This window comes from Urocampus carinirostris, chromosome 20, assembly GCF_059441175.1.
Source record: "Urocampus carinirostris isolate Australia breed hairy pipefish chromosome 20, RoL_Ucar_1.0, whole genome shotgun sequence".
NCBI lineage: Eukaryota > Metazoa > Chordata > Actinopteri > Syngnathiformes > Syngnathidae > Urocampus > Urocampus carinirostris.
Window position 1 is genome coordinate 23,702,783 of NC_142368.1, and position 13,829 is coordinate 23,716,611.

General features: G+C 40.0%; 1 protein-coding gene across 2 annotated transcripts in view; it reads right to left on the reverse strand.

Moving 5' to 3' along the window:
* Positions 1-13,809, reverse strand: part of acss1 (acyl-CoA synthetase short chain family member 1) — a 42,426-nt gene extending 28,617 nt beyond the window's left edge. For both annotated transcript variants that reach the window (XR_015848301.1, XM_088325353.1), the window contains exons 1-3: positions 13,404-13,809; positions 8,276-8,372; positions 7,983-8,182 (exon numbers count right to left, since the gene is read on the reverse strand). Coding sequence is in view for 1 of the 2 variants with exons in the window: in XM_088325353.1 (XP_088181479.1) it covers positions 7,983-8,182; positions 8,276-8,372; positions 13,404-13,716 (610 nt within the window). In the remaining variant the exon portion in view is untranslated. The remainder of the gene's footprint in view (positions 1-7,982; positions 8,183-8,275; positions 8,373-13,403) is intronic.
* Positions 13,810-13,829: the final 20 nt, after the last annotated feature.

Sequence of the window (13,829 nt, forward strand, 5' to 3'; positions counted from 1 at the left end):
TGGTAGCCGTGCAGGTAGATGTGTAAAGCGTGCGAAGTCTAAGGAGAAAGAAGGACGCGAGGATGTAACTAATTCCACCATTCATTCCTCGCCGGACAACCGACGCTTTACACTCAGCGCTCACAAACGACCCCAACGGCGGCATCTTTTGAAGATCTCTACAAAGACTACAAAGACTTCAGCTAAGTCAAATGATTCAGCAAAGCTAAAATTTGGTCTTTTAAATATTAGATCGCTTGCTCCTAAAGCTTTACTTGTTGATAACATTATTCGTGATTATAAACTTAACTGTATGGGTCTTTGTGAAACTTGGTTACGCCCAGATGAGTATTTAGCGCTAAATTATGCTTTACCCCCTCGCGAGTAGCCATGTAGCACGCACGTTGAAAAAGGGTGGCGGTGTCGCGCTCATTTCTGAAAAATCGCTCAAATTTAATCCTCGTACCTCTAATAATTACAAGGCGTTTGAGGCTCTTGTGATGCGGTCATCTCTATTGTCAATTTATGTAATAACTATCTATCGCGCACCTGGGCCATACACAACTTTCTTTGACGAATTTGCTGAACTTTTGTCTGAACTAGTAACCTATGCAGACAAAATTATAATTATGGGGGACTTTAACATTCATATGAACTCCCCACTCAGTTCACTTACTATTGCGTTTAGGTCTCTAATTGATGCATTTGGTTTTAATCAACTGGTTGATTTGCAAACCCATAATAATGGAAACATGCTAGACTTGATTCTGACTCGAGGAGTTTTAACCTCAAACATTATGGTGTTACCGTGTACTACCGTTATCTCGGATCATTATTTAGTTACATTTGAGGTGCTAGCTAAATGTAGTGTTAAAAAGGCTGAAGGATTTAGCGGACGCAATATAAACACTGGCACAGTTTCTGAGCTCTTTGAACTCCTTCCTGGAGCAGTTGCGTCCTTTCCTTCATACAATGGCTCAAATGAGTTCAATACCACCCTGACTAGTGTCCTGGATTCAATGGAGCCCATAAAGCTAAAATCACGTCCTAAAAGACGCACGCTTTGGTTTACTGATGAAACTAGAACCCTTAAACAAGAATGCATGAAATTGGAAAGAAAATGGCGCGCTACGAAGCTTGAGGTTTTCCATCAAACCTGGTGTGACAGCTTGTTAAAGTATAAAGCGGCCCTTGCCTCTGCAAAATCAGCCTACCTTTCAAAGGTGATTGCGTCTAAAAAGAACAATCCCAAAGCCCTTTTTGACACTGTAGCATCGCTTACAAGGCAACAGACTATCGCAGATAGTTCGACACACTCTGCTTATGACTTAATGGTCTTCTTTACTAAGAAGATTCAATGCATACAGGAAGAAATTGCTAAAGAAATTATTAATACCACACTTATTAAAGAGCTGAAATCTGCAGATGCACTACAGGGTGGCTGTCCTGGGAAATTGTCCGGTTTTAGTGAACTGTCACTTGATGATCTCAAACAGGTGGTGAATGCGGCCAAACCGACAACTTGGCAGTTCGACCCGCTCCCAGGTTCACTTATTAAAAGTCTTTTTGGCGTCCTTGGACCTTCAGTTCTAAATATTATAAACATATCACTCTCCTCAGGTATAGTTCCAGCAGCTTTTAAGTCCGCCGTTATTAAACCCACACTGAAACGACCCAACCTTGATCCAGAAATCTTAAGTAATTATAGACCTGTGTCAAACCTACCTTTCCTCTCTAAAGTACTTGAAAAAGTAGTGGAACAGCAGCTGAATGATTTCATATCCGAGAATAACCTTTTTGAATCCATGCAATCAGGATTCAGGGCTAACCACTCTACTGAGACAGCTCTGATCAAGGTAACAAATGATCTCCTACTGGCAATGGATTCTGGCGCTTCATCACTTTTGCTGCTGCTGGATCTTAGTGCTGCTTTTGACACAGTGCACCACAATTTCCTACTAGAACGGTTGGAAAAATGGATTGGTCTCTCAGGAACCGTCCTCTCGTGGTTCAGATCCTACCTCTCAGATAGGACGCACTGTGTTAAATATGGTGAAATGACATCTGAGCCCTTTAATGTTACCTGCGGTGTTCCACAGGGTTCAGTGCTTGCCCCCCTTCTTTTCAGCATTTACATGCTTCCATTAGGTGATATTATTCGCAAGTACAATATCAGCTTCCACTGCTACGCAGACGACACTCAACTATATCTTCCGTTGGAGGAATCTCCCACACTAAACTGTGGAAATTTGGAGGCCTGCCTCATTGAGATAAAAGAGTGGATGTCACTCAATTTCTTGCGTCTTAACTCGGAAAAGACCGAAATGTTAGTCATTGGTCCATCTAAATGCCGTGACTTATTCTCAAAAACTGCTGTGAACATTGACAAATGTCACATCACACAGAGTGACTCGGTTAAAAATTTAGGTGTCATATTTGACCCTGATCTATCCTTTGAAATGCATGTAAAGAAAATTACTAGAACCGCTTTCTTCCATCTCCGTAACATTGCTAAAATCCGTTCAATACTGTCTCAGTCGGATGCGGAAATTATAATTCATGCATTTGTTACCTCCCGTCTCAATTACTGTAATGCACTACTCTCTGGTCTCCCGAAGTCTAGAATCAAGTCTCTTCAGCTGGTACAAAATGCCGGCTTTTAACTAGGACAAAAAAGTACAATCACATAACACCGATTTTGGCTAACCTGCATTGGCCCCCAGTTAGCCTTAGATGTGATTTCAAGGTTCTCTTAGTATTATACAAAATCATACATGGACTTGCTCCCTCTTATCTTTCAGATCTGATTTGCCCCTATGTCCCGGTCCGAAGCCTCCGATCTGAGAGTGCCGGTCTTCTGGTGATCCCAAGAGCAAAGAAGTGTTCTGCTGGTTCAAGAGCGTTCTCCATCCGGGCACCGGTGCTGTGGAATGCCCTTCCCCCTGAGATCCGATCTGCAACCTCAGTGGAAATGTTTAAATCTAAACTTAAAACTCACTTCTACTCCATAGCATATGAATAACCTACTCTTCTCGTCGGCTGAAAAATAGTCTGTGTAATATAGTGTAATAATTTGTGAAGCCCTTTGAGACTCTTCGTGATTTAGGGCTATACAAATAAAAATAACTTGACTTGACTTGACTTGACTTACAAAGCCGAGGGGCCGAGACACTTGCTCTCAGCCAATAGGCTGAGTCAAGGTCCTAGCCACAGAGCCAAGCAGCGATCAGTGCGAAGCTCATATTCCATCTCCCGATTGCAAAAATCAAACTTGCAGCATTGCTGTATTTTGGGGAGTAAGGCCAAGAACCACAGACGCCATAGATACGCCTCAAATAGACCTCAACCGACACATGCCGACAGAGTTTGAATCTCCTTCATTGAAGCACACAGTCGATGTGACTGACAGAGTTCATAAACCGCAGTTCAAGTGAACGATTCGACGAAAGAAAATAAACAAAAGAATACTCCTAGCAAGAAAAGGACTTTTCTGCAAAAATGGACTAAATTATATTGCTGGTGACGCGGAGGATGATAATGGATTGGACCTTGAGAAGGCATTATAACTGTGGTGGGACAGCAAACTACGAAGAATATATGAATTGGAAAATCTGAAGTGATAACTTGCTTTGTATTACCAATTAACTGTGATGATTAAAACTGCACGAATATATAGACTAATATTTCAGCAATATTATTTTGTATAATGTACAATATTTTTGTGAAGTGAAAAATCTGAAGTGATAACTGCTTTGTATTATCAATTAACTGTAAGGATTAAAACTGAATGAAAATGTAGATTAATATAATTATTTCAGCAATATTATTTTGAATAATGTGCAATATTGCTGTGAACTGAAAAATCTTGAAGTGATAACTGATTTGTATTACCAATAAACTGTGATAATTAAAACTGAATGAATATATCGTCGCCGATTTACAATGTCAACCTCGACAACACTAAATTTTGGGGACACATAGATCTCTGTTGGGACCCATAGATTTTTGAGCATGCGAGTCCCCGGGACCCATCACTTTTCACAGGTAAAATGAACACTGCTTGACTATCTAATGAGCAGATAATAAAAAAAGAAAAAAGTAGTTTGCTGCCACCCACTGATATGGATGAATGTTACAGTTACTCAGTTGATCATTGAATGATAGCAAAGATAGTGACCAATGGCATGCTTTTGCAAAGCTTTCTATCCATCGATCTATCTACCTTGGTCATATCCCTCAAGAGGGGTGACCGACACCAAGACAAACACATACAAAAACAAAGAAATTTTAAAAAGGTAAAAAGTAGCAAAAAAAAGACAAACATTTTTGGACCATGGCCAACCCAAATGCCCAAACACCCAAACAAGTTAAGCACCTCAGCACCCAAGGTGGTCATGCTTTTGTCCCTACAGATGAAAACGGGACACAAGAAAGCGGCCATGTCACTCGGGTCAGGGTGACACAACACACTCTTCTGTTCAACAGCAGGGCCCGACAGCTTTCATTGGTTTACCCCTGCCGCATCATACAGGTGCCCTCCTCATCCCTTAGAACACGTCTAAACCAGCTCGGTAGCCTAGATGGTAGGGCGCCCACTTTGAGACTGGGAGGTCACTGGTTCAAGCCTCGGCTGAGTCATACCTAAGACTTACAACATTGGGAATCATTGCCTCCCTGCTTGACGCTCGGCATTAGGGCATTGGGGGTTTGGTCACCTAATGACTCCCAACAAGTTGGGTCTAAAAAAAAACTGGCGTCGAGAGGTTCGCGTGTCAAATTATTCCTGGTATATATCATGTTTATGGTCTATACTGGCTGAATACATAAAAACAAATGCAAAATAAACATCCCACTATCCTTTTACAACAGCTCTCCACTCATTCCTATCACCAACAAGAGCTCTAGCTTCCACTATATTTAGACCTCTTTCCTACAGTGCACTCCACGTCAATCGCGGCCTTCCTCTTGGTCTCCTTCCATTTACTTCTGCTCTGTATATCCTCTTCAACATTTGCTCCATGTGTCCAAACCAACCGAGTATTCTCTTATGCACGCGCTTCCTCAGTTCCACTACTACTCCAGTTCTGTCTCTCACAAGTTCATTTCTCAATCTATCCAATTTTGTCACTCCTAACATACTCCTCAAACACTTCATCTCAAAAGCATTTAATTTCCTTCTCAGATCTGCGTTCAGGCTTCAAGTATCTGCATCATACAACACAGTTGGCACAATCACACTCTCATACAGTCCCCTCTTAACATCCATACTCATACTCTTGTTGCTCATCACTCTCCTCAGAGCACCCAAAACCTTGCTTCCTTGATTCACTCTGTGCAATAGCTCGCACTCCATTCCACCAACTGCAGCCACATCAACACCCAAATACCTAAAGCTTTCATCTTCTTCCAGCACCTGTCCATGCAACCTTATTTCTAAGACCATGCCCACACGACCACATGAACACTTCATCACCTTACTCTTTCCAACATTCACACATAACTTACACCTATCACACACTCTTCCAAACTCCATTACCAACCTTCTCAATGTTTCCTCAGAATCAGCCACAAGCGCTATGTCATCTGCAAACAACATCTGACTTATCTGCCTCACCGTTCCACTGTTATCCATCATCTCTACACCTCTGCCAAATATTCTTGCATTCACCTCTCTCAACACACCATCCATGTACACGTTAAACAGCCATGGTGACACCACACACCCCTGCCTGACACCAGTCAACACAGGGAACCACTCACTTGTCTCACTTTTGTAAAGATAAAATTGGGTAATTTCCTGCGGCACACTGGTCAAGGTCTCTCGGCTCACTAGTGTGCCCCGTCACACAGTTTGAAAACCCTGCTCTGAGGTTTTACAACCATTCTAGTTTTAGTGATTTATTTGTACCTTGTCAAATGACAACTCCGGCTGCAAAGAGGAAACATTCTGCATATGACACCTCATACAAGCTCAAAGTTGCTGATCATGCTGCTATTCACAGAAATCAAGCAGCTAGCATAAAATTCATTGTACCAGAGAAGAATTTTAGAGAATGGAGAAAGCAGAACTGAAAAAGCACAACATAGTTGCAGTTGTCAACAAATGTTTTTTATCATGGTCGCACGTATTCAATGTTCCTCACTTACAATTATTAGTTTGAGCCCAGAAAAAGAGGAACAATAATTTATACTGAATTTTGATTAAAAACTTTGGGGTGCTTGTTATACAAAAATTGATATGGTAAATAAACAACAAAAATCACATTTAATTCATAACATGAACTCTGGACTAGAATTTGGAACCACTAGCACACAGTCTCAGGCTTCATCCATTTTATAGTTTTACGACTGTTAAGTCCTTTTGTAAGCACACAAAACATGAAGATGTTCACAATGACCCTTTTGTCCTACCGACCTGCATTAAATAATCAACAGATGAACACTTATATGGCTTCTGATGAAATATGTTGTACAAAAGGATGACACTGTCACATTCATGATCTGAGTAACACAGTGGAGATAAAACGACGTATTACAACACTTCACAAACCCTGTTCGACAACTCTACCTGGATCAACCTCTGGACCCGCAATTTGTGTGTCTGAGTGAGTGTGAGAGGCAGGCCAAGCCCTTATGCGTTTATTTCCAACACATTGCCACACATGCTTAGTGAAAGCCAACAAAGCTGACAGTATGACATGGGATTTGTATACGTTTAAAGATAGGGATTTTAAATAGCACATTGTTCCAGACCGATACCAATATTGATACTCTTTAGTAGATAGATACCAATACCAAATAATTATCCTACAAGTACATATAATTCCCTTCCCCATAAATCATTATCTTTACGTCGCAACACTAAATGTTTCCTTCAAGGGACGGTGTGTTATTAAACCACTCTCTACTGCATGAATCGTAAAATGTACTAGGCATATTTGATAATTGATACCACTATTTTCATACTGATAACCATATCTGGAGTGATCACTGATATCACATGCACATACCATTAGTACATAAAATATCATTTGCATAAAATATGACTGATATTAAAAAAAATAACTTAAAATCCCAACATATTTTCCTTAAAGGAAAACTGTGTTATATTTAACCACTAGACGCTATGGTGTAGTACAACCAAAAACGAGTGCTAAGAAGCACAAGGAAGAATACAAACTTCAGCGACTTAAGATGACCAGAACGCACCGTTTTCGATTTATTGTTTTTGCCCAGCCTTTTAAGGGAGAAAGATCGCAGACAATTATGTCAGAACCGGTAAATGCTAATTTCTTAAAGAAGTACTTTAAAAGTCATGATTTTATGATAGTTCATGTATTTTTGCTTATTTTTCCATATCAATATTGTTTTTTAAATGTTGTTTAGTTGTTTTGTCTAGATAAAATGACTGGGATTTATGTTGTTTTTTACAACACAACCAACACAACAACAAAATACTAATCTCACATATTTTTTTCTCAATTCTTTTCCACAAAAAGTCAATTTTAGATTTAATACAAAAACCTAGAAACACTGATCGAATTAATCGAAGTAATGGATCAGTCCACATTTGACTTAAATTGGGTTATTTTCATACCTGTTTTAAGAGTGTACAGGAAATAAAAACTGATCCTTTAAGATAAATTACTGTACTCGGACATTGCCCTTTGCTCGGCACCATTTCAAGGATACACTACTTGAATACTCTCTGCTGTGTCCACAATAAAGGATTATCTTATCTCAGCATCCTTTCACGGGAAGGAAAAAGTGAGCTATCAAGCTCCGTAGGAGCCAATAAAATTGCACTATTTTTGAAGGAAAAACATTGTTTATATATTTACACACGAGTTGTATGTATTTTCTTGTATTGGACACTTAGAAAACTTGTGGAATTCCACATGGATCCTTACTAAGTCCAGACTTTGTAATATAAATGAATAAATGAATGAATTACCTGGTGATGCAGAATAAATGTATATGGTGTAAAACATTACGGGGCTTACCGTCTCTAATTCGCTCAGCGAGGGCCTCGGCGCTGAAGCCAGCGAAGACTACGTTGTGGGCGGCACCGATGCGGGCGCAAGCTAGCATGGACGCCACAGCTAGTGGGCATGGTGGCATGTAAATAGTGACACAATCTCCTTTTTTGACACCACACCGCCTTAGCAGATTGCCCGCACGGCATGTCATCTCCAAAAGCTGCCTGTTAAAAAAAAAGGAAATATGATATGCAGGGTATATCCGTTTTCTAGACCACGCATCAAAATTCCAAAACAAACTGGTTTGTCTGACTGACTTGTAAGTGACCTTGACTTCATATCCAGGTTCATCCCTCTCCCAGATGAGGGCCACTTTATCAGGGCTGCTGCGTACGTGCCGGTCCAAACAATTCACTGCATCAGTAAATATTAGTTATTAGAGATCTCCGACACCACATATCATGAGTAATTGTCAATACCAATACTACATTTTTTGCTGATTAACAATAAGGGCTACCATATTGATATTCATTTCTAAAATAACAAGGTGTCAAGTTATTACTATGTTGTTACTATGTTACTGTTATGTTGTTCCCGGGTTGTAATTATAAGAATCAGCTTTCAAATAGGCTAAAATAAATTGGAAATCAAATGTCTTAGAAAATTACAATGACCCTCCACATCCACATTAGTCCGCGGGCTACATAGATACTATCCATCCATCCATTATCTGTACCGCTTATCCTCAGTAGGGTCGCGGGGGTGCTGGCTGGAGCCCATCTCAGCCATCTCCGGGCAGTGGGCAGGGGACACCCTGAACTGGTTGCCTGCCAGTCGCAGGGCACACAGGGACAGACAATTCGCTCGCTCATTCACACCTAGGAACAATTTGGACCGGCCAATTAACCTGACATGCATGTTTTTGGAATGTGGGAGGAAACCCACGCAAGCACGGGAGGAACCTGCAAACTCCGCACAGGAAGGTTGGTAGCTGGATTTGAACCCATGACCTTAGAACTGTGCCGCACAAGCGCTAACCACCGCGCCGCCGTGCTGCCCTACATACAGTGCATCCGGAAAGTATTCACAGCGCTTCACTTTTTCCACATTTTGTTATGTTACAGCCTCATTCCAAATTGTATTAAATTAATCTCTTATCTCAAAATTCTACACAAAATACTCCATTATGACAATGTGAAAACGTTTTTTTTTTTTACTTTTTTTGAATTTATTAAAAATAGAAAACTAAGAAATCACATTTACATAAGTATTCACAGCCTTTGCTTAATACTTTGTTGATCCACCTTTGGCAGCAAATACAGCCTCAAGTCTTTTTGAATATGATCCCACAAGTTTAGCACACCTATCTTTAGGCAGTTTTGCCCATTCTTCTTTGCAATAAGTCTCAAGCTCAGGTTGGATGGGAGACGTTTGTGCACAGCCATTTTCAGATCTCTCCAGAGATGTTTGATCGGATTCAAGTCTGGACTCTGGCTGGGCCACTCCAGGACATTCACGAAGTGGTTCTGAAGACAATCTTTTGAGATCTTGGCTGTGTGCTTTGCGTCGTTGTCCTGCTGAAAAATGAACCTTTGCCCCAGCCTGAGGTCAAGAGCGCTCTGGAGCAGGTTTTCATCCAGGATATCTCTATATTATTATTATTATTATTATTATATATTGCTGCATTCATTTTTCCTTCTATCCTGACTACTCTGCCAGTTCCTGCTGCTGAAAAACATCCCCACAGCATGATGCTGCCACCACCATGCTTCACTGTAGGGATGGTATTGGCCTGGTGATGAGCGGTGCCTGGTTTCCTCCAAACATGGCGCCTGGCATTCACACCAAAGAGTTCAATCTTTTTCTCATCAGACCAGAGAATTTTGTTTCTCATGGTCTGAGAGTCATTCAGGTGCTTTTTGGCATATTCCATGTTCCTTTTACTAAGGAGTGGCTTTCGTCTGGCCACTCTACCATACAGGCCTGATTGGTGGATTGCTGCAGAGATGGTTGTCCTTCTGGAAGGCTCTCCTCTCTCCACAGAGGAACGCCGGAGCTCTGACAGAGTGACCATCGGGTTCTTGGTCACCTCCCTGACTAAGGCCCTTCTTCCCCGATCGCTCAGTTTAGAAGGCCGGCCAGCTCTAGGAAGAGTCCTGGTGGTTCCAAATGTCTTCCATTTACGAATAATGGAGGCCACTGTGCTCATTGGGACCTTCAAAGCAGCAGAAATTTTTCTGTATCCTTCCCCAGATTTGTGCCTCAAGACAATTCTGTCTCGCAGGTCTACAGACAGTTCTTTTGACTTCATGCTTGGTGTTTGTGCTCTGACATGCACACTCAACTGTGGGACCTTATATAGACAGGAGTGTGCCTTTCCAAATCATGTCCAATCAAATGAATTTACTGCAGGTGGATTCCAATTAAGCTGTAGAAAGATCTCAAGGATGATCAGTGGAAAAAAGATGCACCTGAGCTCAATTTTGAGCTTCATGGCAAAGGCTGTGAATACTTATGTAAATGTAATTTCTTAGTTTTCTATTTTTAATAAATTAAAAAAAATTAAAAAAAAAACGTTTTCACATTGTCATAATGGAGTATTTTGTGTTGAATTTTGAGATAAGAGATTAAATTAATACAATTTGGAATGAGGCTGTAACATAACAAAATGTGGAAAAAGTGAAGCGCTGTGAATACTTTCCGGATGCACTGTAGATACAATTACTACAAAAAAAAAATAGGTGCGAAAACTGATATTTATTATAAATATACATTTAATTTCCAACACTGTACTCCTTACATTGCATTTAATAGTTTTTATTATTCTTTTAAAGGGGCAGTGGGTATTATATAGTGTCTTATAATGGTTAAAATGTCCTTTATAAAGAATCATATTGATTCAAACAATAAGTCAAGTCAAGTCAAGTCATGTTTATTTGTATAGCCCTTAATCACAAAGAGTCTCAGAGGGTTGCACAGATCAAAGACTATTGCAAACTACTATTATGACACCATTCCCTGATCTAAAACCTACATGGGGGCAAATAATACACAGATATTGTCAACATTAATAAGCAAAAAATATGTTAAATATTATGTAATTGTCATTTCTAAAATACTCTGCTCGAGAAATTAGCATTTGGTTTAAATAATGTGAGCCTCACCTAAAAGTATCCGACATAATTATTGTCCGCCAACTTAAAAAGGGTGGGCAAAAAAATTACAAGTAAAATGATGAGTTTTGGTCACTTGAAAACTCAGTACTTGGTATTTCTCATGTGCTTTTTTGTACTTGATTCTAAGTACCCTACACCAGTGACATCTAGAGGTCAAATAATACACACTGTTCCCTTAAAGCAGAGGTCACCAAACTATGGCCCACAGGCCATATCAGGCCCACCAACAGATTTAATCTGGCCGGTGAGTTGATGCTGAGAGAAGTATAAGGAAAAAAATGAAGCACTTCTATTCAAATAATCAGTTTTTAATATGTCCACTGGATGTCATCAAAACATGCATTAGAAACATTCTAAAGTAGCCCTATTGGATTGAGCTTTTCAATGTAAATGATCCATTTAGTGCTTAAAAATGGGAGATATTACAATGCTATTACTCCAAATTAAAATTTGTAAATAAATATGATTAGTTGTGTATTTTGAGTGTTTTCAAAACCAATTGGATGAAACTGTCCCTTTACAAACAAAGAGACAATAAACCACGACAGGTGCAAGCAAATGCAAACAAGAAAGAAAAAAGATTGGCTATTTTTCTTATATATTGCCCAGGTATCGGATTTTAGACTTTCTATGGCCATCTACATAAAAAGAAATACATCAATCAGCTTTTTTTCTTTCCTCCGGCCCTTTTGAAAATCATTTCAAACTAATGCAGCCTGCGACTCAAAAAGTTTGCTTTAAGGGACATTGTGTATTATTGAGCACCTCCTAGTGGTCAAAAAATTATATTGATTTGAATAGTAAGGAAAATATACTATATATTGTCCCTTTAGATCCCAACATTCTATCTACATTTAATAATTGGTAACTATTCCTTTAATTTCAGGCAACTGATCAAATGGCTACTGGAAACCGGCTAGTTCCAGTGTTAGTGAGTACCAGTGTTATAAATAACGCCGTTACGTAACTGCCTTATTTTTTTTTCAGTAACAGGGTAATCTAACTAATTATTTTTTCCTCCTTTACCGTTACTGACGGTCAAAAGCGGTGCGTTACTTTGATCAAAGCGGTTTTCTGCTCTCTGAGTTGTTTACGTCACATCTTTTTGGATCATGTCACCATTCAAAATAGAGTTCCATACAGTTTGATACCTATTATGATATTATTATTATAGTATTTACCAGTGTGACAAAAGAAAAGGCGAAGGAGGCCTGCGTTGTGACAAATGTGAGCCTTAAATATTTGACAGTGCTGTTGTCATTGGTGCAGCAACTGACTCGACCGAACGAAACATCTCTATGAGCCGCCTTTCGGAAGTGATCAAAGTGATCAATTTTCTCTTGAGACTGCTCAATATGCAATATCTGTTAACTATTAAAAAAGTCTGAAGTTGTCTTGTATTTTATCTTTTTGTTTTAGATTATATTTTAATTATATTTCCTGTTTTTGATATAAAAAATTAAATTATTTTTATCTTCTTTTATCTTGTTTCTCTTTTGTTATTTTTTTTTCTTTTGTTTCTTTTCCCCCTTTTAAAGTCATTTGTGCATAATGTTAGATACTACTTGATATTGTAGGGATTAAAGCAACAAAAACAACCTGAAGAGCCGTTTGGGACTCAAAAGAGACGGCTCTTTTTGTGAGCCGAGCCTAGAAAGCCGGTCCTCTAAAAATAGTCGGAATTCCAGTCTTTATAACTAAAATCCGTTTAAAGACGTCACCCCTGTGTTATGTATTTGCTCAGAAAATTACAGATTCTTTTAAATAAAACAACCTCTTTTTAAAGTAATGGAAATAGTTACTTCCACTGGTAGTTACTATTTACTTTTATGATATAGTAATTCATTTCCTAACTCAGTACTTTTTGAAAGAAGTAGTGTGTGACATGACAACTAATTAATTTTTAAAAGGAACAGGTCCAACACTGGGGAGTATTGATAACCTAAAACGATCTGATATTGACACAGATGCCAAAGTTTGATATCGGTACTCACCCATCCCTTTTGGTTAGTATTTTTTCTGGGCTGGACTATTTTACAGGCGCCATAAAATGACTAGCAGCGCTGTTGTGAAGTAGCAGTATTTAAATAGGTCCAGTTTCTGAAAGAAGACTGGTTGGGGAAAAAAGTTTATTTGATATGAAGAAGCGTGTTTTTTCTGGATCGTTTGGACAATATTTAAATAACAACCAACTAGAAATCCAGATGTCAATGGGCGCAGTGGTGCGTTCAAGGTCATCAAAACTTTAAACAACTTTTTCGAACCTCACCGGAGACGTTGAGCTGTCCTCCCTGGAACCAGCTCACCTTCCCCCGCTCCATGTCGCAGTCGAGGACACCACGGAACGGGCTGATCCAGTCAAGCCGGCGGCGCGCTACGGCCGCCCAGAAGCTCTCCATGCTGGTAACAGAGAACCTATGGAGCCCTGCATGATCATGCACAGCCTCGAAGTCCACAGCCTCCGGCATGAGCACCGACGCCGCCTGACATTTCCCCCTCCGCCGGGTGCCCACGGCGCGCGGGAGGTAGCGGACAACCGACGTGGAAGAGGCCGCTTGAACGCACCCGCGCGACAGCCACATTTCGGATTATAGGAGGACGTAATTCGAGTTTCGGATTTTACCCTCTTCACACTGCACACTTGGTTCTAGTTTTCAGAATGAAGTTGCTCCATAAGAGGAGGCTGGACTTGGTT